The sequence below is a fragment of the Pteropus alecto genome, unplaced genomic scaffold (genome assembly GCF_000325575.1).
Source record: "Pteropus alecto unplaced genomic scaffold, ASM32557v1 scaffold3, whole genome shotgun sequence".
Taxonomy (NCBI): Eukaryota; Metazoa; Chordata; class Mammalia; order Chiroptera; family Pteropodidae; genus Pteropus; species Pteropus alecto.
This window is the reverse complement of record NW_006442484.1, coordinates 65,155,928-65,179,919: the sequence shown is the minus strand read 5'-3', so window position 1 is coordinate 65,179,919 and position 23,992 is coordinate 65,155,928. Positions and strand designations below refer to the sequence as shown.

Sequence of the window (23,992 nt, the reverse complement as noted above, 5' to 3'; positions counted from 1 at the left end):
GATATTTCTTCATCAAAATACCCATTACAAATAGAAGTAGGAACATAAAGTTTAGCTATAACATTTTATATAAATAAAATTAATATAGTATATAATGTTGTCAATAAAAAGAAAAATTCAGAATTAGTAAAATATAATCAGGCCTATGGCAGGAAATAAAAGTTAAATACAGTATTAAAATTTAACTAATACATCTTGATCAAATCTAAAATATGCCTATAGAAGAACATCACTAAATGGAAATTCAAAAAGTAAAAAAGGATTATTAAACGATATTTTGAACAAAATGCAGAAAATATTCTTCAGCCACTAACCAAAAGTTTTTCACTATCAATATAGCTTAGGAGAGAAGAAAAAATACTTCATTGGTAGACATTATTCAGTCTGTAGGGCAGTTTTAACTAGTCTCTTACAAGATGTATATTAGGTAAGCCATACAATGCATCATGGTTGTAAAAAATGGTGCTTTGGCCACATAATTGCTAATGTGTTAATATCCACAGGATTAGCTGAAGTTTATAACAATGATTTAAAAACCCTCATCAAACAATAACAATAGTAACTTTGGGAAACAACTAGAAAAACTATAACTAACAAAAACTGTGGGAAAAAATGTTACCATATACACATAGGACTTAGAAAAGCATCAACAGTGATAATGTCCTAACAAATGCAATACACTGCATCATTAGATTTTGTTATTAGAAATTTTCTTAAAATATTAAAGCTGAAGTAATGTTTTTCTTTCCCATATTTTTAAGATTTGTTTTAAAAAGTGAAGCATTTTAAGAGTTAAATACTTATTACATCATGTATGGTTTATATATGGAGATGTTATATAATAATGAACAGGCCAAGCTAGTAAATAATTAAAATCAGTAATGATAATGAATACTAAAGGATTTAAAAAGATAAATAAGTAAAAGCTGAAATAACCATTTGACTATTTATAGAAAAGATATGTAGGACTTACACTGAGATTTGAAGAATAGTTAGAAAGGTAAGTAGAAGAAAAAATACATATTAAGAAATGGAGCTAAAAATGAATGAAAGCAGAGATAAAGGAAGATTCTGAAATGTTTGTGGAAGGTAAGACTAGCCTAACAAAAATGAAAAGATGTGTTGGAGGGGTGGCTCCAGAGTATAGTGGTTAGTACATCTGCTTTACATGCAGAAGGCCCTGGGTTCATGCCCAAGGTGGAGCCAAGGACCACACCCTGGTGCGCCAGGCCCTCCAAGTGGGCCAGGTGTGCCAGGTCGGAGATCCAGTTCTTGGGGGGAGACGGCAACATCCGTAGGTCAGGGGTGGAAGTAGGGGGAGGAATTAAAGAATGGGGGAAAAAAAACTGTGTTTTAATAAAAAAAAAAAAAAAGAAAGAAAGAAAAGATATGTTGGAGAAAAGCAGGAAATAAAATAGGACAATATAGGGTGATATCAGATTATGGGAGATCTTGAAAGCTAGCTACAGTAGCTAGATGGTATGGTAAAAATAATACTGAACTTAGTGGGCTGTGAAACATCACAATACAATCAATATTTAAAAGCAAGTAGTTTTAGAAAACTATACAGTAAGGACCAGAAATGGAAGAATCAAAAAGATTAGAGGGAAGTCTATTACTATAATTAAGTTCAAGATAATAAAGGTCTGTGGAAGAGAAGCCTTCATCCCACCGCACCCCCAAAAGAAGATACTTAAAGGAAAAACTAAAAGAATCAGATGACTACCTGAATATGAGAAAGAAAGAAAGCACTCTAAAACTTTCTGCCTAGGTATTTGTCATTACACAGACAAGGAAGTTAAGAAGTAGAGCTAGTTGTGGTATGGCAAATGATTCCTGTTTATGATACGGTGAATTTGAGGTGAAATCCAAGTAAAGCTTGAAAAGATGTAGCTAGAGGTCTGAGATGAGAACAAGGGCAGAATTTAAAAACTGGTGATATTGATTTGGGTTATCATTTTTTATAAAAGTGATAGCTGAAAGTCAAAAAAGTTGATAAGCTCTCCAAGGGATAAAATGTGGAGAAATAAAACAAGGTCAAACAGTGAACCTTAAAGAATTTCCACTGACAATATGTAATGAAATAAGTGCAAGCAAAGAAAAGAAAATGAACGATAAAAAGGTAAAAAATAGAGAAACATGATGGCAAATTTCACAGAAGACGAAGAATTGCAAGAGAAGAAATGATAATGAATTGTAAAGGGATTAATATGATTTCTGCTTTAACAGAGTTTACAGTCTGTGAATAGATGAGATCAGATTTAGCATAAACATGAACAAAATATTACTGATATAGCCTATATTAATTGTACTCAAAAGTGGACATTTTGGGATGAATTGTAGTTATAATCAAGTGAAAGATTTTTAACTCACCTCACAGCTCCTGAGACGGCAGGCCCATATAGGTGTGTTAGAAGAAAGTGGCTGCAGAGGAGCCAGAAAGGGTTCTTCAAGAATTCTGGGATAGGGAGAAATGTATATAAATACATATTACAAATTACATACGCAGCATTCAACTACTTTATTCTCTTAGCTAGGGCCAAAGACACTATATTAAGGTCATAATAAGAAATTATAATAATAATGACAGACTGATCTAATGAGTATATTATGATTTTAATCATTACTATTTTAGTAACTGCTAAAGCAAAGATCTAAGTTTATTTTTCCAAATACCAATAGTTTCAAAAAATTGAAGTATTTTCTATCTTTATCTAAGAGTTCATTTTGTATTCTCATTATATAATCATTTTCATTTATCAAAAACTGAACTAATGAAACATTCAGGTGACTTCTTGAGAATAACATAATATTACGTCAAGTTCTAAGACTAAATGTCACATTGTAGCAATTTAAAAATATTTTCAAAGAACAATTAAAAGAATATGAATATTATAAAAACCATGTCTATATTTTCCTAAATTATTATACAGTATTATTTTAAGACAAAAATGAAAGCTGAAATAGATGTTAACAAAAAACATTTTTAAACACTTTACCACAGAGGAATTAAATGCTTAAAAATATGATGAAACCATTAAAAATTTTATAAACTAGGATGAATATTTCTTTATTCTAAAAACTCTTAGTGTCAGATGTTTTCAGGTTGCTTCAGAAGATCACAGGCAAATGTCACTAAAAAAAGTAGCACTTTGGACATTTCCTGAATTTCTGATCTTTTCTATAGTTAGCCAGCTTTAGATGTAATAAGTTTAAAAAATGTTTCCATGGCAATATCAAAAGACGAACTCCCTCCCACTGACTCACCTGGTCACTGTCTTTTTGGACAATGTGAGAGATGCTTGTGGATGAAGAATGTAACTACTGTTATTGTCTGCTAGAGCATCCACTTTTACAGTTGGTAAGTTTCTGTCGCTGGGTTTTTCTTCAGAGGCATCTTAACAACAATAACAAGAACAAAGCAACATTAATATCTTGAATAAGACCATGAGAATGTAACTAAAACTCATATATTTGAAATAAAGGGAAAATACACTCTGAAGCTAAAGATAATAAACTTACAATGCTTTATTGAGAATTTCTCTGATAAATTTGTTTACTTTCTAATTATAATACTGAAATTCTGTAATTATGTTTTTGGAACTTAAATTGCACAGCCGGGACATAAGAGTGATATAAGTAATTGTTATATTAAGAGTTTCACAGTATAACAGAAAAATGTAAAACTGACTTTTTGTTCTATACTGTTTATAATATTTTCTGCAAACTATGTTTTTTCTTAAGTTTATTTTATTAATTTGACTATTAACAAAAACATAGAATCATAACACTAAGGTAAAAATATCTACCCTGAATCATTAACTATGAATGAACAACAAAACGGTGTAGCTATGATGTTAGAAAAGAGATTCAAATAGATGGAAAAGCAAGGGAAAGAAAAGGAAGAGAACTAATAGGGATATTAAATAGGTAAAGAAAGAATAAATAAAAAGAAATAGGGACTATGAGTCTCCTTTCTGAATCCAAAGGAACAAAGGAAAGAAAAGCAAAGACAAAAGAATCGTTAAAAAAAGTAAGTCACATGGTTAACAATAATATTAATAAAAATACAAATGTAAAATCTTCTCCAGTGGCTATTAGCACTATATCTTGTTATTGTTGCTGTTATTATTACTGCTATTATAATTAAGAAGAATTTATTTTATGCTCACTGGTCATTTGGGAGGAAGCAAGAGTCAACCAGCTTCATAGAATTCCAAAATGAAATAGACAGCTAACCTAGACAGGAGTTGAAAAATGAACTTGAAATTTATTTGGGCTAAGAAACTTTTTCTAATTATTCAGTTCACAATCTTATCCAAAGAGATCAATTTTACCCTGACTTTTATAAGGTGATTTTCCTAAATATACATTTGTTCTTTAAAACATTCTAAAATCCCCTATATCCCATTATTACTCACCCCGAGGACTGTTCACATCCACAAGCTGCCCCTGAGGTATAATTACTTGTGCCATTCCTGTCTGGGTAGATGGAATAACACGAAGCACCTGTCCATTTTCTGATGGGCTGGCAACTATCATCTTGGAAACATTAAAAAAGAAATTAAATGCATAAGCCTACAATAATTTAACAGAATGACTATTTAGATTATTAAAGACATGTCTACCTCTATGGTTGATACTATTATTTCCCTTATTTTATAGATCAAAACACTGAGATACATAAAAATTTTTTCCAAAGTCTCACAATTGATAAGTGGTGAAGCTAGGATTCAAAACAGGCGCTTTGACCCTATTTCCTATGATCTTAACCACCCATGATCTTTATTTTAATTAGTTTAAAAACAGTGATTTATTACATGTCTAATTAAACAGGATTTATTTTTATATCTCTACATTTATATATATCCTGTCTTGGTCAATAAGGAAAACTAATGAGTCCCAAAAAGTGTATATTTATTGAAATTTTTTTTTTCAGTTTAACCACTGAACCCATTGCCCCAAATTTAGAGGAATATCAACTTTTGAAGAGGCATCTGAAGTTGAAGAAAAATATTTTAGCCTATTAATTGAAGATACAACTAATATATGAAAATAAGTTTATCCTATATTTCCAGACTTTTTGGACACCCTGTAAACTTTATTACCTGACATACTACTTCCTACTGACACAGTTTCACATGAAGTCTGCTGTCCTCAGTTCTCACTAGTGCAAGGAACTCTCCTTAACCATTCTTACCCACTTTCCTAGACTTCTCTTCTGCTAAGTAAAACTTGAAAACATTGCTGATGCCTGACAGAGATTGCATTCCTCCTTTTAAGAGGGTCATTTGAAAAAATTTTAATTTAAGAAAAAGTAAATAAAAAAACCAGCCTCAACAAAGTAGAATGCTTCAAATACAATCATAAACATTTTCTAGAAATTAAGAGTAGGAATTGTTTCCCAGCCTGCAATGTTTACCAAGTTTCTTGTGGGAAAAAAAATATCTTCCCATACTTATCACTTCAGCATGAAAAAGCAACTGTAAACTCTGTGTTACATTTGTTGAGTGCATACTAAGTGACAGAACTTTACATGTATTACCTCGTTTAATGTTCATCAAATATATATGAGGTATATATATTTTATATATGAGAAAATTGTCATACAGACATTAAAAGTCATACAAGGTAACACAGCTCCACAGAGGTGAGCTGAAATTCAAACCCAAGCTGTCCAAATCCTTTTAATCACTACTCTGTACTGCTTACCTGTATATGACGATGTTATTTAAACCTTAAAAAAGGCAAAAATAAAACAATACAAAATGGACTTTAAAAGGCAATGGTAATAATAATATTTTTAATATTTTACTCCATATAATGTGCTGTGGTTATTTTTAAACCTAAATAAAACACATATATTTATAATTTACTCAATCATATGAAAAGTTCATAATTAAGACTGATCAGTGGAATGTCCCCTTAATTTTGAAACGATGTTTCCCAAGCACAGTGGAGAAGAGTCTCCTCCATTTTTTCTCCTTCACTTATTCTACCTGGTACCTAAAAAACTATTTTCAATTCATGTAATTTGATAATAATCTTACTTTACCCATTTTAATAAAAAGCTAATTACCTTTCTTTACTATGAAGACAAACATAGCTTTGAAGAGTCATCTGCTGCAATACGTTCTATTTGAGGCAGACCACGAAATTATAAGAAAATCTTGACTGAATATTTACTGGGCTCTTTGTGTACAATGTACCTAATAAATCCAAAATACCATCCCCACTTATCTCTAAAACCTCCACATTCATTTCATATTCACCCCCTACAGAATTTTTACTAGCTCCTTGATAGCTTCTATATAAAAATAATATTAAAAAAAAAAAAAGGCGTCTCTTTCAAAAAGTTCCACTTGATGGGGAATGTTGATAAAGGGGAAGATTATGCATTTGGTAGGGGGACAGGGGATAATGAGAAATCTCTTTATCTTCTCCACAATTCTACTGTGTACTTAAAACTCCTCTAAAGTATAAAGTCTATTAAAATAAACAAAAAAACTCAAAAGTTCCACTAAGTTTATTAGAATATCACCACTTTTTGATCTCTGGTTTTTTGAAGAAATTACTTTCTTACACTCTATGTTTCTTACATTTATTTCCATGCTTCATGCCACATGTTTCCTATTTCATAGTTTTAAATAAACTTCTGATCATCTTCTACCCCACACAATGTTAAATAACCTGTATAATCACTTTGTATAGAAAGTTTACAACAATTACAAAGAGAACTCTTAACTTTTTTTTAGAATCAAACAAATAAACAACCTTAACATCCTTTTTCAGAAAGTTACCCTGTGTAAAATGCTAACCCTTCATATATTTAGACCACTTGACCCTTCTATCAGAACATAGAGACTTTCTAAATGTCCTGAGAGAATCTAGAATAAGTGTCAAATAACAGGAGAGATTGCAAAAGTATTTCATTCTGTACATGAAATATTAAAATGTGTTGGTTCACATCTAGATTATTTGTTGCATATTAATCTCTGCTGGTGATGCAGTATGGTTACAAAAGCCTACCCTTACTTTGCATTTCAGTCCTGAAGCAGACCCAGAAATTTCTTGAGCCTGAACATACACAAAAAGCCTCACTTGTCTACACTTAGCCACATCTCAACCAAATTACTATCAATGCCAGAATTTAGCTGGATTATAAGGGCACAAAAGGACAGAAATTAACTCTAAAATGCTCTAGACTAGAAACAGAAACAAGGATTAATTTTTGGTAAAATGGTTGCTTACCTGTAGTATAATTTATAACTAAAAATATAATTTAAAAAATATTTTTATTATGAAATTAATAAATGTTCATTGTAGAAAATTTTAAAAATACAGGTAAACAAGCGGTAACATTACTCTTCATAATATTACTAATCTAAGTATGTTCCTATTCATCAGAAAGCAAGTTGGAAGTTTTTCTCAGTAATTTCCTCTCTTTAAATCAAAACCATCTCTCATCTATTCAAACTACAAACTTAGTTTGGTCATTAATACTTTTAGTTAACAGTTTAAAGTAGTATTTTCATCATTGTTATTCATATGACATGTATATACCTACAAAGATCAGTCAAGTTATGCTTTATTTCCCTTATACTATTGCTACTTCCACTGCTTTTTCTTTAAGAAAGCACACTAGCACATGGAATGTAAGTCAGGGGCTGAGATAGTGATAAAGCAATAACCTTGAGTTGTACAAAATGTATGTACAAAAAATTAATGTAAGTTACATGTAGACTCTGGTACCTTAGCACTAGTTACTGATTATATTACATTTCCAACTGATCTCAAAGCACCAGTTTGCCTAGAGAGTGACTGAGGACTATTGGGCTGAAGTACAATTTGTAGTCCTGGAAAGAAATCTTTTGAAATCCTTACATAACTTAAAAGTGAATGCCATGGAAACAGTATTTTTAAAGCAATGTAAGTCAACAGTGTCAAGAAATTAGATCATCTAGTAAGAAAATACAAATATATATTTACAAATGGCAAAAAAAAATGGTTATTTATAAAATATACTCACCATTTGTGCATTAGAATCCCCCAATGACTGAAGTTCATATTGAATAGGTTGCCCATTTTGGTCCACTATGTGGAACTGCTCTGCAGAAAGAGTCTGTGCATGAGTCAGGGATCCTGGTATATTCTGTGATGTGAGTGAATTATTTGCTTCATGAGTAGTAAAGGGTAAAATTCTACTGGAACCATTTTGTCCAAAGGAAGGATCTCTGGAGTCCATACAAGCTGGATGCTTTGCAGAAGAACAAAACAAAACACTTCAGTGTTTGTAAAATATGTAAATTTTTTAAAAATGTAGAATGTTTATGATAAAAATGGAAAGACAATCATTTTTCAAATAATTATTCACTTTACATTTTGCAGGAGCTGTCAATTCACAGACTGAATTGCAAGCAGTTCTTAAGTAAAATTGAGTTTTATTGTATTTTATTTCAACTTTACTGAAATAAAATTGTCCATGGAAATGGAACCTACAATGATGACATATTTTTCCTTGTGCATAAATTTTTATGAATATATGATAGGATTAGAGGTAATAAAATGTTAAAATTCTTGAATACATTAAATATAACACTATTCCTTAAGCATAAAAAGTTATTAAAAGGCATGTTGCTTTCCCTTAGGATGGGAAAAAGTTCCCAGTTGAATCTCTACCTCAAATTACCTGAGAATCTGTTTTCGAATCTTCGGAATCATTATGGTTGACTACTAATGAATCATTAGACTGTTCCATGTTGATATCATATTCAATTCCATTTTCTTCTATTATTTAATAGCTGAAAGAGTTTAAATATCTGATCAACTAAAGCACTTAACATTTTTATAGAATGTTTGTCTAAATCTCTCATCTCCCTTACTCCGTTACCCTATACAATTTAGGTTAAATCCTTTCCATTCTATAAATAAGAAAATAATCATTTTTGTTTAATGTCTTGCCAAGGCACCAGAATACATTTGAGGTGGAGCCAAGATTAGTGTTATGTAGTTCCCTCTTCCTGTCTTTAATTACACTCATATACTGGCTTGTTAAGATTGCTGTTACGTGACAGGTACTGTTATATGCTATACCCTTTTAAATACTTCTAAAATTCTCATTTTACAAAGATTTAACAGAAATAAAGCCTTTTATGAGTTAAGCGTGCCCTATTGTAGCATTAAACAATTTTAGAAAAGATCTCTTGGTATAGATGGAGATTATATATATAATCATTCCACTTAATATTGTCTTGACAAGCTTTGAAAATGAAGAAATATGTATTTCAAAAAGTTTGAGCCACTTAGGCCTAGTACAGTGATTTTCAGCCATGGCAATTTTATCTTCTCATACAATTCTTGGCCCTAAAGGATACTTGGCAATGTCTGGAAATATTTTTGGATGTCACAAAAGGAGTAGGAGAGAGTGCTACTGGTATCTAATGGGGAGAAGCTATGGGTACTGTTAAACACCTTATAATGCACAGGACAGCCCCACAACAAAGATGTCAACACTGCTGAGATTGTCAAATCCTGGTATATTATAGTGAATACAGGAGTCTGTATTATCTAAAAAGAATAATGTGTTATGTCTTTAAACTAGTGCAAAATAAAAATGAAACTAGTAAAGAATACTATTAAAAATTTATAATATAAACAAAGAATCTTTTAAAGACCTCACCCATTTAATTTTATCTTTCAAAAGACAGCATAATTTTTTAAAAATCTTTAAAATTTTATTTTTAAATTAACAAGTATTAAATTGAACTTTTGTGTGTGTGTATAGTTCTATGGATTTTAACACATGTATCCATCACTGCAATCAGGATACATGATAATTCTATCACCCTAAACTCTAAATTAACTTTATACCTTACACTTTAGACTTATTCAGTGGTATATATATTTGAATACATTGAAAACTTATTTTTCTCTGACAGTATCCAAACATACATTTGTAAAATTAACCATTTCATAAATCTACAAGGTTTGCCATTTCATATTTCCAAAACATTAGAACTACTATTCAAATTGTAAAATGTAAATTGTAATAGGCTATAAAATCACTTATTTTTAATATAGAACTATAAAATATCTAAAAATTGTTTCCTCTTTAATGTCTTAAATTATCACTTGTATTCTAATCTATTAGAAAAATTCCAAAAACTTATAGGTACTTCTTAGACTATAAACGGCAATTTTATTTTATAACTTTGTTGTTTTGAATTTTTTACACTATACATGTTACTTAACAATATTTGTTAAAAGGGTTTTAAAAAATAAAAATTTCCACTAGAGACAATATAGGAGATTAGATACCATTTAAGGCTCTCTAGCTAGAAAACAAAAAAAAAGTTGATCTAAAATGAAATCTTTGTTTTGTGTCTGGGCTCTGCTACAGGAAGTAAAAATCAGAACCCTCTCTCCCCAGAAAAGAAGAAAAGCAAAATCTGTGAGCTAAAACCTAAGTGATGAGCACAAGCAAAGAGGAAAATTTTACCCAAGGCCTATGCTAATATTCATGTTTTGTGGCTGGAAAACTGGGGCTTAGACAAGCAGCTAGTTGGGGAGGAGAATTTAAAACACCCAGGACAAGACTAGGAACCTGAAACATCCTAAACCAATAGTGTAGCCTGGCTTCTAGTAAGAAAAAATGCAAGTATTATTTAGAGGAACACGAACCCAATTAAGACTCTAGATTCCTTTCACATTAAGATCAATCAAATGTAAGTTTACAATCAAATGGTGCCAAAAACACACAGAAATAAACCACCATAAAAGAGAAGTCAGCAGATTTAGAAACCCCCTAAAGACTTCAAACATTGAACCCATGTGATACTGAATATGAAACAAATAAAAAAATGAATCACAGGAATAAGCAGGCAACAAAAGACTATCAAAAGACATTTAACTTGAAAAAGAACCAAACAGAACTTTCAGAAATGAGAAACATAACTACTGAAATTTAAAAGTCAATGAATAAAATTAAGTAGAAGATTAGATGCAGAAGAATTACTAAATTGCAAGACAGATTTAAAAAATTACCCAGAGATTTTCAGTCAAGATGGTGGAGTAGGGAAACATTGTGCTTGCCTCCTCTCATGACCACATAAAAATAACTAAACTACAGAACCACCATCATTCGGAATCGCCTGACGTCTAGCTGAGCAGAAGTCCTACAAATAAGGATGCGAAGAAGCCACGTCAAGATTGGTAAGAGGGGCAGAGATGAGGAGCAGGCTGGTCCCATACCCACATGTGACAGTTAAAAATCAGGAGGGTCATTTAGGCTTTAATGGGTCCAAGCCCCACATCATGCTACCCAGCCAGGGTTCCAGTACCCTCCTCACCCTGCATGCATATGCGGGCAGCTGCCATATCTGAGTCTCCATCAACCTAACACTGGTCGCCCTGCCTTGGTTATTCTGAGACCCCACCCCACCCCACCAAACCTGTGGGCCCATCCGAGCCCCTTCTAGTGGCTTTTTCATACGAACGATCTCTCTTGGTTCATGCTGTAGACTTTCCTATAATCTCCCAAAGGTTCACAAAACCCAAACAAGCATCTAGCCTTGCGTGGCCCATACCTTTTGCTGAACAGCTCCAAGCCTGGCACTAGCAGCAGCCAGCCTCACTTTCTGGCTTCGCCTCTTGAGGCAGCTCCAAGCCGAGCACAGGTGGCTGCCATCTACATACTGCCTAGTGTTTCACATCAGGTGGCCCCAGGCAGGGAACAGGCAGCTGAACTTGACCTATGGTGGGGCCCCACTCAGAAGGTCCTGGGGCCAGCACACCTGGGTAACCAGCTTCAGATGAACTGGAGCACCATCCAGCACTCATCCAAGGATGACACAACCAGAGAGGGGACGGTCAGTCCTCTCAACCAATCAGCTTGTGGATCAATCCCTCCCACTGATGTGCAAACAGCAACTAAGGCTCAACTACAACAGGTGGACACACACAACCCACACAAGGGACACACCTGGAGCACCAGTTCAGTTGACCAGGGAGACTGTGTCACTGGGCCCCACAGGACACCTACTACATAAGCCCACTCTACTAAGACCAAGAGACATAGTAGTCCTACCTTATACATACAAACACACACGCGGAGGCAGCCAAAGCAAGGAGACAAAAGAATATGTCCCAGATGAAAGAACAGAACAAAGTTACAGAGTTCGAAACACTGGTTATAAAGATGCTCAATGAACTCAAGGGAAAAGTAGAGGAACTCAGTGAGAACATTAACAAAGAAATAGAAAACATAAAAATGAACCAGTCAGAAATGAAGAATACAGTAACTGAAATGAAGAATACATTAGCGGGAATCAACAGATTACATGAAGTAGAGGATGGAATCAGCAATTTAGAAAATAAGGTAGCAGAAAACATCCAGTTAGAACAGCAACAAGAAAAAAACAATAAAAAAATAATCAGGATAGTTTAAGGGCTTCTGGGACAACATCATGCATACCAACATTCACAACATAAGGATACCAGAGGAGGAGAGAGAGCAAGGAATTGAAAACCTATTTCAAGAAATAATGATAAAAAAAAGTCCTTAACCTGGTGAAGGAGATTGACATACAAGCCCAGGGAGCTTAGAGTTCCAAACAAAAGGAACCCAAAGAGGTCCATACCAAGACACATCATAATTAAAATGCCAAGGATTAAAGACAAAGAGAGAATCTTAAAAGCAGCAAGAGAAAAGCAATTAGTTACCTACAAGGAAGCTCCCATAAGACTGTCAACTGATTTCTCAATAGAAACTTAGTAAGTAAGAAGGCACTGCCATGAAATATTTGAAGCAATGAAAAGCAAGGACCTACAATCAAGATTCCTTTACTCAGCAAAGCTATCATTTAGAATTAAAGGACAGAAAATAACTTCCCGGACAAGAAAAAGCTAAAGGAGTTCAACACCAAACCAGTATTACAAGAAATGTTAGTGGGACTTCTTTAAGAAGGAAAAAAAGGGTAAAAAATATGAATAAAATAGCAATAGCTATATACCTATCAACAATTTCTTTAAATATTAATGGATTAAGTGCTCTAATCAAAAAATAGATTGGCTGAATGGATAAGAAAACAAGATCCTTACATATGCTGCCTACAATAGACTTACTTCAGATCAAAAGACACACACAGACTGAAAGTAAAGGAATTAAAGAGAGATTTCATAAAAATGGAAACAAACAAAAACGCTGAAGGAGCAATACTTACACCAGACAAAACAGACTTCAAAACAAAGGCTATAATGAGACAAAGAAGGACCCAGTTATCCCACTTCTGGGTATTTATCTGAAGAAACCCAAAAGACTCTCTCAAAGGGACATGTGAATCCATATGTTTATTACAGCATTATTTACAACAGCCAGGATATGGAGGCAACCTGGATGTCCATCAGTGGATGGATGGATAAAGAAGAGGTGATAATATATACAATGGAATATTACTCAGCCATAAAAAAAGAATGCATGCTTGCCATCTTCAATGACATGGATGGACCTAGAGTGTATTGTGCGGAGTGGAGTAGGTTGGACAAATACAAATGCCATATGATTTCACTTAACATGTATAATCTAAAGAACAAAATAAACAAACAAAACAAACTTGTAAATACAGAGAATATTTTGATAACTGCCAGATGGGAAAGGGGTTGGGGGATATGTGAAAAAGGGAAAGGGATTAAGAAGTAGTTACAAAATAATAATAATTATTAGTTACAAAATACTCATAGGGATATAATTAGTAGTTACAAAATACTCATAGGGATATAAAGTATAGCATAAAGAATAGAGTCAATAATATTGTAATAACTATGTATGGTGTCAGATGGATACCAGATTTGTTGGGGTGATCACTTCATAAGCTATACAAATGTTTAATCACTGTTGTACACCTGAAACTAATATAATATTGTATATACCAACTGTAATTGAAAAATAAAAAAGTATTATAAAAAAATATAACCCAGAGTGCCCACCGGAAAATCTGAAAATAAAATATATAAAGACTGAAAACTAGAAAAATAGAATTTAAAAGTATAGCATATCTATAATTGGAGTCTTAGAAGGACTGAACGAGAAAATGGATGAGATACAATATTTGTAGAGAAAATGGTTGACAATTTTTCAAAACTGAAGACATGAATCCAGATAAAGGAAGTATAAAATGTACCAAGATAAATTAAAAGAAATCCATAACTAATGTAAAAATGCTAAAGTCTAAAGAGAAACCAGAAAATCTAAAATGCAGCCAGAGGGATAAGAAGATCAGCTACAGAGTACTGACATTAGATATAGAGCAAACTGCACAATAGCAACAGTGCCAGATGGCACAAGAATAATAAAAAAGAAAGTAAAGATAAATATACAATTGTATATGCTCAAAACTATTTTTTCACAAAAGAGGATGAGAAAAACACAAGATTTTTTAAAAATCAGAGTTTACAACAAACAGATCCTACTTGAAAGAAATTTTTTAAGATATAGAAAACAAAAATCATACCAGATGGAAGTCCTGAGATGCTAGAATAATGGTAAGCGAATGAATTAATAACTATGAAAAATCTAAATAAACACTATCTGTATGAATAATAACATTATTATAATTCTGCGTGGGTATTTTAAAGATAGAAAAAATTTTGGAGAACCAAATAAAATATACATAACTTAGGAGGGGATAACAGAAAAATACAATATATTAAGACATATGGAACTCAGGAAAAGCAGTACTCAGAAGAAAATTTAGAGCAATAATGCCTTTTTTAAAAAAAATCTCAAAGCAATAACCTGACTTTGTATCTTACTTAGGAAGTAGAAAATGAAGAGCAAACTAAACTGCAACCTAGAGGAAGGAAATAATAAAGATTAGAGAGGAGATAAGCAAAATCAGGAATAGAAAAACAACAAAAAGTATAAACAAATCTAAAAGTTGGTTCTCCGAAGATTGAGAAAATTGACAAAGCTTTAGTGAGACTGGCAATAAAAAAGAGAGAAGGCACAAATAACTAAAATCAGAAATAAAAGTGAGGACATTACCATCAACCTTATAGAAATTAAAAGGATGAGAGAACATTAAGAACAATTGTATAACTATCACAGATGACATAGTCTTACATATAGAAAATCCTGAAGAATCCACAAAAAAACTACTAAAGTTAAATTCAACAAAGTTACAGGATACAAAATAAACATGCAAAGATTAGTTGTATTTCTATACACTAGCAATGAACGATCCAAAAATGAAATTAATAATCCATTTACAATAGCATCAACAAGAATAAAATACTTACCAATAAATTAACCAAGGAGGTACAAGAGTTGTACACTGAAACTATAAAATATTGCCAGAAAAAAATTAAAGAAGATCTAAATATATATAAAGACATACTGTGCCCATGGTACTGGAAGACATGAAAATTGTTACAATGGCAATACTACCCAAAGCAATCTATAGATTTAGTGCAATCCCTATGAAAATTCTAACGGCCTTTTTTTGTCATAGAAAAGCCAACCCTAAAATTCATACAGAATTTCAAGGGACCTGAATGAATACAACAATCTTGAAAAAGAACAATGTTGGCAGACTCTTTCCTCCCTTCAAAACTTACTACAAAACTATAGTACTCAAAAGAACGTAGTATTGATATAAGAAGAGATATGTAGATAAATGGAATAAAATTGAGAGTCCAGAATTGAACTCATACATTTACAGTCAAAGAATTTTTGACAAGAGTGCCAAAGCATTCAGTGGGGAATGAATAGTCTCTGCAACAAATGGTGCTGGGACAACTGAATATCCATATACAAAAGAATAAAAATGGACCCCTTACTTCGCACTACATACAAAAAATAACCAAAAACATATTAAAAACTTAAGTATAAATACTAAAACCATAAAGTTCTTAGAAAAAAATATAAGGGTAAATCACCACGACCTTGGATTTGGCAATGGTTCCCTAGATATGGCATCATAAGAACAAACACCAAAAGGAAAATACAGACACACTGGACATTAAAAAAAATAAAAACTTTTCTGCAAAGGATACCATGACAAGAGTGAAAAGACAACTCATAGATAGGAGAAAATACCTGCAAATCAAATGTCTGATAAGGCTCTAGAATATATAAAGAACTACAACTCAACAATGAAAAGACAACCCAAAACGACCCAATTAAAAAATGGGCAAAGGAGTTGAACAGACATTTCTCCAAAGTAGACATACAAATGGCCGAAAAATACATAAAAAGATGCTCAAGATCATTATTCATTAGGAAAATGCAAATCAAAACAATAATGAGATACCAGTTCTTATTCACTGGGGTGGCTATTTTAAAAAGAAAAGAAAATAACAAGGGTGTATGGGGATACGCAGAAATGAGAATCCTCATGCATCACTGATGGGTATGTATAATGGCACAGGTGCTGTGAAAAACAATTTGGCAGTTCCTTAAGAAGCTAAACATAGAAGTACATGACAGCAATTCCACTCTAGGTATATACCAAAAATAATCGAAAACAGGTGTTCATAGTGGCACTATTCATAATAGTCCAAGTAAAAACAACCCTTATGTTCATAAGCTTATGAATGAATAAACAAAATGGGGACTATCCACATAAAGGAACAGTATTCAGCCATAAAAGGAATGAAATACTGATACATGCTAAAACACAGATCTAAAAAGCATTAGGCTAAGTGATAGAAGCCAGACAAAATGGTTACATGTTACATGGTTCCATTTATATAAAACATCCAGAATGGGTAAATCATACAAAACAGAAAGCATACTGGTGAATGCTAAGGGCTTGGAGGAGCAAGAACAGGGAGTACTGCCATTTGGGTACAAGGTTTTATTTTGGAGAGATGAAAATATTTTTTAAATTAAATAGAAGTGGTACACACATAACATTGTGAATGTACAAAATGCCACTGCATTGTTCATTTAAAAATAATTTTAAGGTGTATGGAGTTCACCTCAATTTTTTAAAAAAGTAAAATAGTACCAAAAAGTAAGAACATGTGTGTGTTATGTGTATAAGACAATCTAGAAAAAGTGAACATGGACTAGATATTTGATAATATTAAAAAAACTGGGGTGTGTTTTTAGGTATGTGACTATTTTAGATGAAATTATATGATGTTATGATGTCCAGGATTTGATATTCTCTCTCCCTCTCTGTAGCTGCTATTGACCTTAGTATTCTCTTGTGTGGCCCTGTGTGGCATGCATCCCTCCTCTTAGTAACTGTAATTAATAAATTATCTTTTCAATGGCAATCACCTCCTGATTTGAACTTCACCAGATCTGAAAATGAAATCTATTTTTAAACAATCATTAACACATAAATATTAAGTTCCTAAATAAAAGCTCAGCAAACAAAATCTAGCAATGAATAATAAAAAGTATCATATCTCATCAAATCTGACATGCCATTGACTTTAAGTATACTCAACTTGGAGAATAAGTTTAGGCTAGAACTTTGTATGAACAAAGTATGATAACAAATGCATAAAATTGTGCATAAAATAGCACAATGGCAAAAAATACAAAAATTTTAATGATAAACTTGACAAAAGATATTCAAGATCTATGCACTGAAAACCACGAAAACTAAATTGGAGAAATCAGAAAAACTGTTAGAACCAATAAACAAATTCAGGAAAGTTGCAGGATACAAAATCAATACACAAAAATCTGTTGCATTTTTATACATTAATAATGAACCATCAGAAAGAAAAACTAGGGAAACAATCCTATTTTCAATTGTATTGTAAAGAATAAAATACCTAGGAATAAATTTAACCAAGGAAGTGAAAGACCTGTATACCGAAAACTATAAGATATTAATGAAAGAAACTGAAGAAGACACAAATAAATGGAAAGTTATTCGGTGCTAAGAGGTTAGAAGAATCAATATTGTTAAAATGTTCATGCTACCCAAAGTAATCTACAGATTCAATGCAATCCCTTTCAAAATTCCATTTTTCACAGAAATAGAACAAATAATCCTAAAAGTTGGTTGGAACCACAGAAAACCCTGAATAGCTAAAGCAATCCTGAGAAAGAAGAACAAAGCTAGAGGCATCACACTTCCTGATTTCAAGCCATATCACAAAGCTATAGTAATTAAAACAGTATGGTATAAAACAGACACAAAGATTAATGGAACAGAGCAGAGATCCCACAAATAAACCCAAGCATATATAGTCAATTAATTTATGACAAAGAAGCAAAGAATATTCAATGAGGAAAGGACAGTCTCTTCAATAAATAGTACTGGGAAAGCTGCACAGCTACATGCAAAAGAATGAAATTCAACCACTATCTTACACCATACACAAACTTAACCTAAAATGGATTAAAGACTTGAATGTGAGACCTGAAACCATTATACTCCTTGAAGAAAACATAGGCAGTAAACTTGTTACAGATCTCGGTGATGTTTTCCTTCTGATACTAAAAGCAAAAGCAACAAGAGCAAATTAAACAAGTGGAACTACATCAAATTAAAAAGCTTTTGCACAGCAAAGAAAACCATAAAAAAAAAAAATGAAAAGGCAACATACTGAATAGGGGAAGATATCTGTAAATCATGTACCTGGCAAGAGTACATGATTTAACTCAATGAAAAAAAAAATCCAATAAAAAATGGGCAGAGCTCTGAACATTTTTCCAAAGAAGACATAAAGATGGCCAACAGGTACATGGATATGCTATGTGAAATAAGACAGAGAAAGACAAATACCACATGATCTCTCATATGTGGAGTGTTTAAAAACAAAACTAAGCTCATAGATAGAACAAATTGGTGATTGACAGAGGTAGAGAGTGGGGTGTGGGTGGGATGGGAGAAGTGGGTAAAGGGGGTTAAAAGAAAAAAAGAAAAAAAAAGTAAACTGAGGGAGAAGAAATCAACAGGCTAGACAGAAACTCTTACAGAAAATAATTTTTTTTTTCTGGTTTTAGAATTGAGTGCACATATTGGTCCAACTACAGACAAGCAAACCTTAAATGCTTACTGTGAAGTGAAAGAAGCCCGTCTGAAAAGGCCATATACTGTATAATTCCAAATATATGACGTTCTTCAAAAGACAAAAACCATAGAAATACTAAGAAGGCCAGTGTTGCCAGAGGTTAGATTATGGAAGGATGAACAGATGAAGCACAGGAGATTTCATGGTGACGAAACAATTTTTTATAATACTGTAATGGTGGGTACTTGACATTATGCATTTGTCAAAATCCGTAAAACTGTATAACACAGAGTGAACATTAATATTAATGTAAACTATGAACTTTTGTTCATAATAATGTATCAATATTGGTTCATTAATTTTAAGAAATGTATCACACTAATGCATTAATAATAGGGAAAACTATGCTGGGAGTGGGGTGAGAGAGGTGAGGGAAGGAATATGGAAATCTTTTCATGACCTGCTCAATTTTCTAAAAACCTACAACTGTTCTAAAAATAAGAAGTCTTAAGAAAAAAAAAGGGGGGGGGCAATCAGAGTGACTGCAAACTAAAGCCAGTAACAAATCAGTCTATGAACTCCAAAATTATCTTGAAATTTGGGTTAAGTTATACTCTGGACAATGTTGGAATTAGGGTATGTAAAAAAATATATTATTTTTTCATTAACTTATAAAATAAATCTGAGAGGGTTTTGTCAATAAAACAGCATAGTCATACGGTATGGGTTTGAATTTCAGCTTTGTACTTACTACTTGTCAAATTGGTTAACCACTACCCTGAGCTTTAGTTTTGTCATCTGCCAATTGGGAATAATATTGCATCTACCTCACAGGGTTATTATAAAGATTAAATAATGTATACAAAGGGCTTGACAGTTTCTAGTACACTGTCAGTGCTCAATAAATTATTTTACCACCTATAATGATGCAAACTAGGGTCAAAATTTCACTTATCTAAATAAGTATCTAAACAGACTAAATAAATCCTTTGGTTCTTAAAGGCAAAAACCTGTTAAACACTATCCCACTGACATAATCAAAACTTATCTGGCTACTATGAAGCTTCTAAATATACTTTTCTATACTAACTTTAAAAAATTATAAAAAATTTTATACTTTTAGATGACTCATAAGCTCTACTTCAATATTATTGTTTAGTTTAAAAATTCACACATCTCATAAACGTAGTAGACAAAGAACATGGCGTCAGTCTAGATTTGATGAAAAAAATCCAAACTATTCCTCTGAACTTCAATTTCTAGTTCTTTAAAATGAGGAGTTGGTATGAGTGATCTCTAAGACCCTATCCAATTCAAAGATTTTATGTTACTAACAGTTGATTATCCTGGTGATTTTTAAAATTCATTAACTATTATTTATTGACTGGCTTCTAATGTGCACTGAGCAGAAAAATAAAAGAATTCTATTAAAAGAAAAAACTTTTACAAAATTAGATTCAATTGAAAATAAAGTCCTACTGAGGGACTTATTAAAACTGAAATAATTACTGTCAAGAATATAACTTAATTTTTTAAAGTAAATTAAATATATTAAAATACTCACTGTCTAAAACGATATTAAGAAATATTTCTGAGAGCTCTTTATTTTGATTTTTAAATATAAGTATGATAAAATAGGTGAATATTATAAATTTATCATAGCTACAAAATAATCTAATACTTATTGAATGCTTTTATAATTATTATTAGCTGGAATTATTAATAATCACTCTACTATTCTGTGATGTAGGACCTATTATCACCATTTTACAGAAAAAGAAATTGAGGCTCACTGCTCAAGGTTATTAGGTTATCATTTATTGAGCACTTACCATATAGTAAAGTACTATGCTAAAAGTGTTTTACAAGTCATTTTATTTAATTAATCCTTTCAACAACCCTATGATTCAGTTACTTTCTCCAATTTACATATAAGGAAATAAGACTCAGGCAATTAAGCAACTTTACCAAGATTATCCATATATTAAGTGGCCTAGCAAGGACTCAAACTTACCTGTATTGATCCTAAGGCCCATTGTTTATTATTATAATAGGAAGTCTTTCAAGGTAACAAAGCTCCCTCCTTCCTTCATTAGCCATAACTTTGTATCTTTTTTTTTTTTGTATAGGTTAACAAACTAAAGATGCTAAAAAGAAATTCTTTGTTCATTTGCTCTCAACTTTTGGTTGAAATTTAATTAGAGGCCCTCCTACAAGCAATCTAAAGATCTCTGACCTCAGAAGAAAGCTAGAGCTCTCACTATGCAGGCATTGCCCACAGAGAAAACATTCTGTAAATAAATTCAAAAGTAGAGCTTGTGGAAGGAGGTAAAAACTGCAAATAGCTTAGAAGAAAGAATTCCAAAAACTTACCCTTAGCTTCTTAAGGTGCCCTGACCTCATTACAAATTATCCCTCCTGGCCTAAAATATTTATTTTACTTACTTTCTCTTACCCTATCTGAAATTTCATCAATGAAATTTTTATTGAAGTATTTTCTCTCAAAAAGAAATCTGGAGAGAATATCAGTCATTAACAAATTTGTGTGACTTTATATAAGGATAGCTTACTTCCTTTAAGATACATTTTAAAAAGCTACCCTGAAGTTTAATTTAGAGGTGGGAAAGCAGGTACATGAGGCTCAGAGCACTTAAAAGGGGATTCAGCAGTCCTGACTGAGCTAGATGCTGCAGTGAAGACAGAGGCCAGGATGAATACCCTAGAGAAGTGCACTAGTGAAGGGGGGGGGTATGATGTTAAACTAGGAAGATTGCCAAACATAAACCACCTGCTTCAGAACTTTGCCCAAACTGGAATTTTGCCAATGGAAAAAAGATAACTTTTCTGTCTTCTGGGAACTCAAAACTCAAAATTTCCCTTTCAGTATGTACTGCAACTATACCATCGGTTAAGCAAGCTTTTTGTGATTACACTGGGAAAATACTACTAGTTTCTACATGAAAAAGTGGGTTTCAATATCTAGTGACCTAACCCATTGCTGAATTGGAGAGTAAAAGTACATTTTAAGTTACAGACACCCTTTAAGAAAATAATTTGAATGCAGTGAAAAGTATGACTCCTTCCTTCACTAATTCTATCAATTTGCATAACCCTTTTATTATATCAATGTAAAGTTGTTAAGAATGAAGATAATATTAAATAGCTAGATATAAATGTTGTAACAGAACAAAGTACCTATATACAAAGTGTAGTTTGATTTTTTTCCTTAATTTGTAATGGACAATAGTTAACTTTTATAGAGCTCTTAATGTCAATTAAAAATAAAATTATTACCTTCAGACAGTAGCTCAAGTTTAAATTCCAGGCCTCAAGCATTCTACAACCCCCCAAAATGCCCTCTCTTGTCCACTGAAGTTCTTCCTTTTTGGAGCACTAAATCATGATAGTTGTAGCTTCATTTATGTGAAAGCTATAATTATGTCTTCATAGCAGCATTTTTTCTGTAATGAGAAGGTATTCAACATATATTTTATTTTCCTACACATAAAGAAAAATACTAGATTTTTGTTATGCAGATTTTATTATAAAATAGCCATTACCAGCCTGGTATAGTGGAACCATCAGTTGACTTAACTGAAAACTAAAACTAGGACTGACTGTAGATAATTTTGTTCTGTGATAGGTGACTTAACCTCTTTCTCTATATAAAATTTGACATTTGGACTAGGATTTTGTATCAACTCTCACTTTTTAGAACTACTACTGAAACAAAGACTTCTGCAGCAAATTACATTTTTCTCCACAATGAAAATATTTACTAATATGGCATCTTTTGGAGTCATGGAAGCTAAATACTCTACTCCTTATAAAAGTCCTGGAATTGATCTGACAACCTTATTTCTTAAGCAAGTAGTATTGGGATTAGATAAAAAGAACAGTTAACGATTAGACTTCAGAATATACACTAAGGCATTAAATTTTGCCGGCAAATTGCTTTCTAGAACGTTTCATATTACATTAAAAAGTGGATTTTACCTTATAACAAAAGCAACGATTAGGAAGAAAGTGTTAAATTAGAAGTTCAATGTTTTTTATTTATTGGGAAAATGAGTTTTTAATACATAGTAAATACATGGCAGAGGGGAAGAAACTATTCAGGCTGTAGTCACCCATATCTCTGTAGGACATACTTGGGCCACTGCTGTTTTGATTTTGTTCAACAGCATTTCTATTCGTTCAAAATTTTAGAGGCAATTCTCAGCTGCAATTTCTAAAAACCTGTCTTAACACCTGATAATTTTGTTTCCTCCTATAGACTTTTCTGTAGTAAAATTTATCCATTAAAACCAATAGTCTGAGAATTAAGCCCCAAACAGAACTAAAGGATGAAGCCACCTGAGGTTTAGTCCTAGAGTTTCTCTTAATTTTATGTACCTTGGTTAGTGTCTCAAGATTTAAAGAATCTTGAAATCTATTTAGTATCAGTGTCAGATATTATTAACTACATTAAAAAATATTGCTCAAAAGTACTTTAGAAAATAAAATTTCTCTCATTTTTTTAGGGTAGGTAAATACCATAATGTACCTTTTATGATGTACACAAAATTGATATGAATCAGTGGTATCAAAATTAAATCAAGACTCCTAATTCACAAATATTTTATAGAATAATTTATTTTTTAAAGATGGGTTTTGAAAGTTATAGCATGTTAAATAAACATCAAAATTTTAAATGTATGTATTTATGTGTATAAACAATAGCATTTTAACTTTTCACTTTTCAGTGAAAAAAATTTAAGGCTAATATTCACAATGTCTCTTTTATCTAAGGTTTGTCCTCCCTATAAATGTCTCTGTAGTCTTGGTTTCTACTCATTTCTTACCCTGCATATACATACCTCTTTTCCCCTCTTTGCTCTTTGAGAACTTTACAAGTTACTTCATGTAATCCTCACAATGACTCTGAGGTAGATCTTAATATCTCTACAGATAAGAAAACCAAAGCTGTCAAGTACCTTGCTTAATGTCACAGAGTATTAGAGCTCAGATTCAA

At 32.2% G+C, this 23,992-nt stretch overlaps 1 protein-coding gene across 6 annotated transcripts in view; it reads right to left on the bottom strand.

The window, feature by feature from the left end:
- The window catches only part of CARF (calcium responsive transcription factor), a 56,192-nt gene that overhangs the window by 29,977 nt on the left and 2,223 nt on the right, over window positions 1–23,992 (bottom strand). For 4 of the 6 annotated variants that reach the window (XR_003042935.1, XR_003042934.1, XM_015596683.2 and 1 more), the window contains 7 exons: window positions 23,838–23,922; window positions 22,273–22,439; window positions 8,690–8,801; window positions 8,030–8,257; window positions 4,422–4,542; window positions 3,268–3,397; window positions 2,374–2,458 (listed from right to left, as the gene is read on the bottom strand). Coding sequence is in view for 3 of the 6 variants with exons in the window: in XM_015596683.2 (XP_015452169.1) it covers window positions 2,374–2,458; window positions 3,268–3,397; window positions 4,422–4,542; window positions 8,030–8,257; window positions 8,690–8,758 (633 nt within the window). In the remaining 3 variants the exon portion in view is untranslated. Of the gene's footprint in view, window positions 1–2,373; window positions 2,459–3,267; window positions 3,398–4,172; window positions 4,240–4,421; window positions 4,543–8,029; window positions 8,258–8,689; window positions 8,802–22,272; window positions 22,440–23,837; window positions 23,923–23,992 lie in introns of those variants that run through there. The other 2 variants (XM_025039450.1, XR_003042936.1) reach the window with 2 other exon arrangements.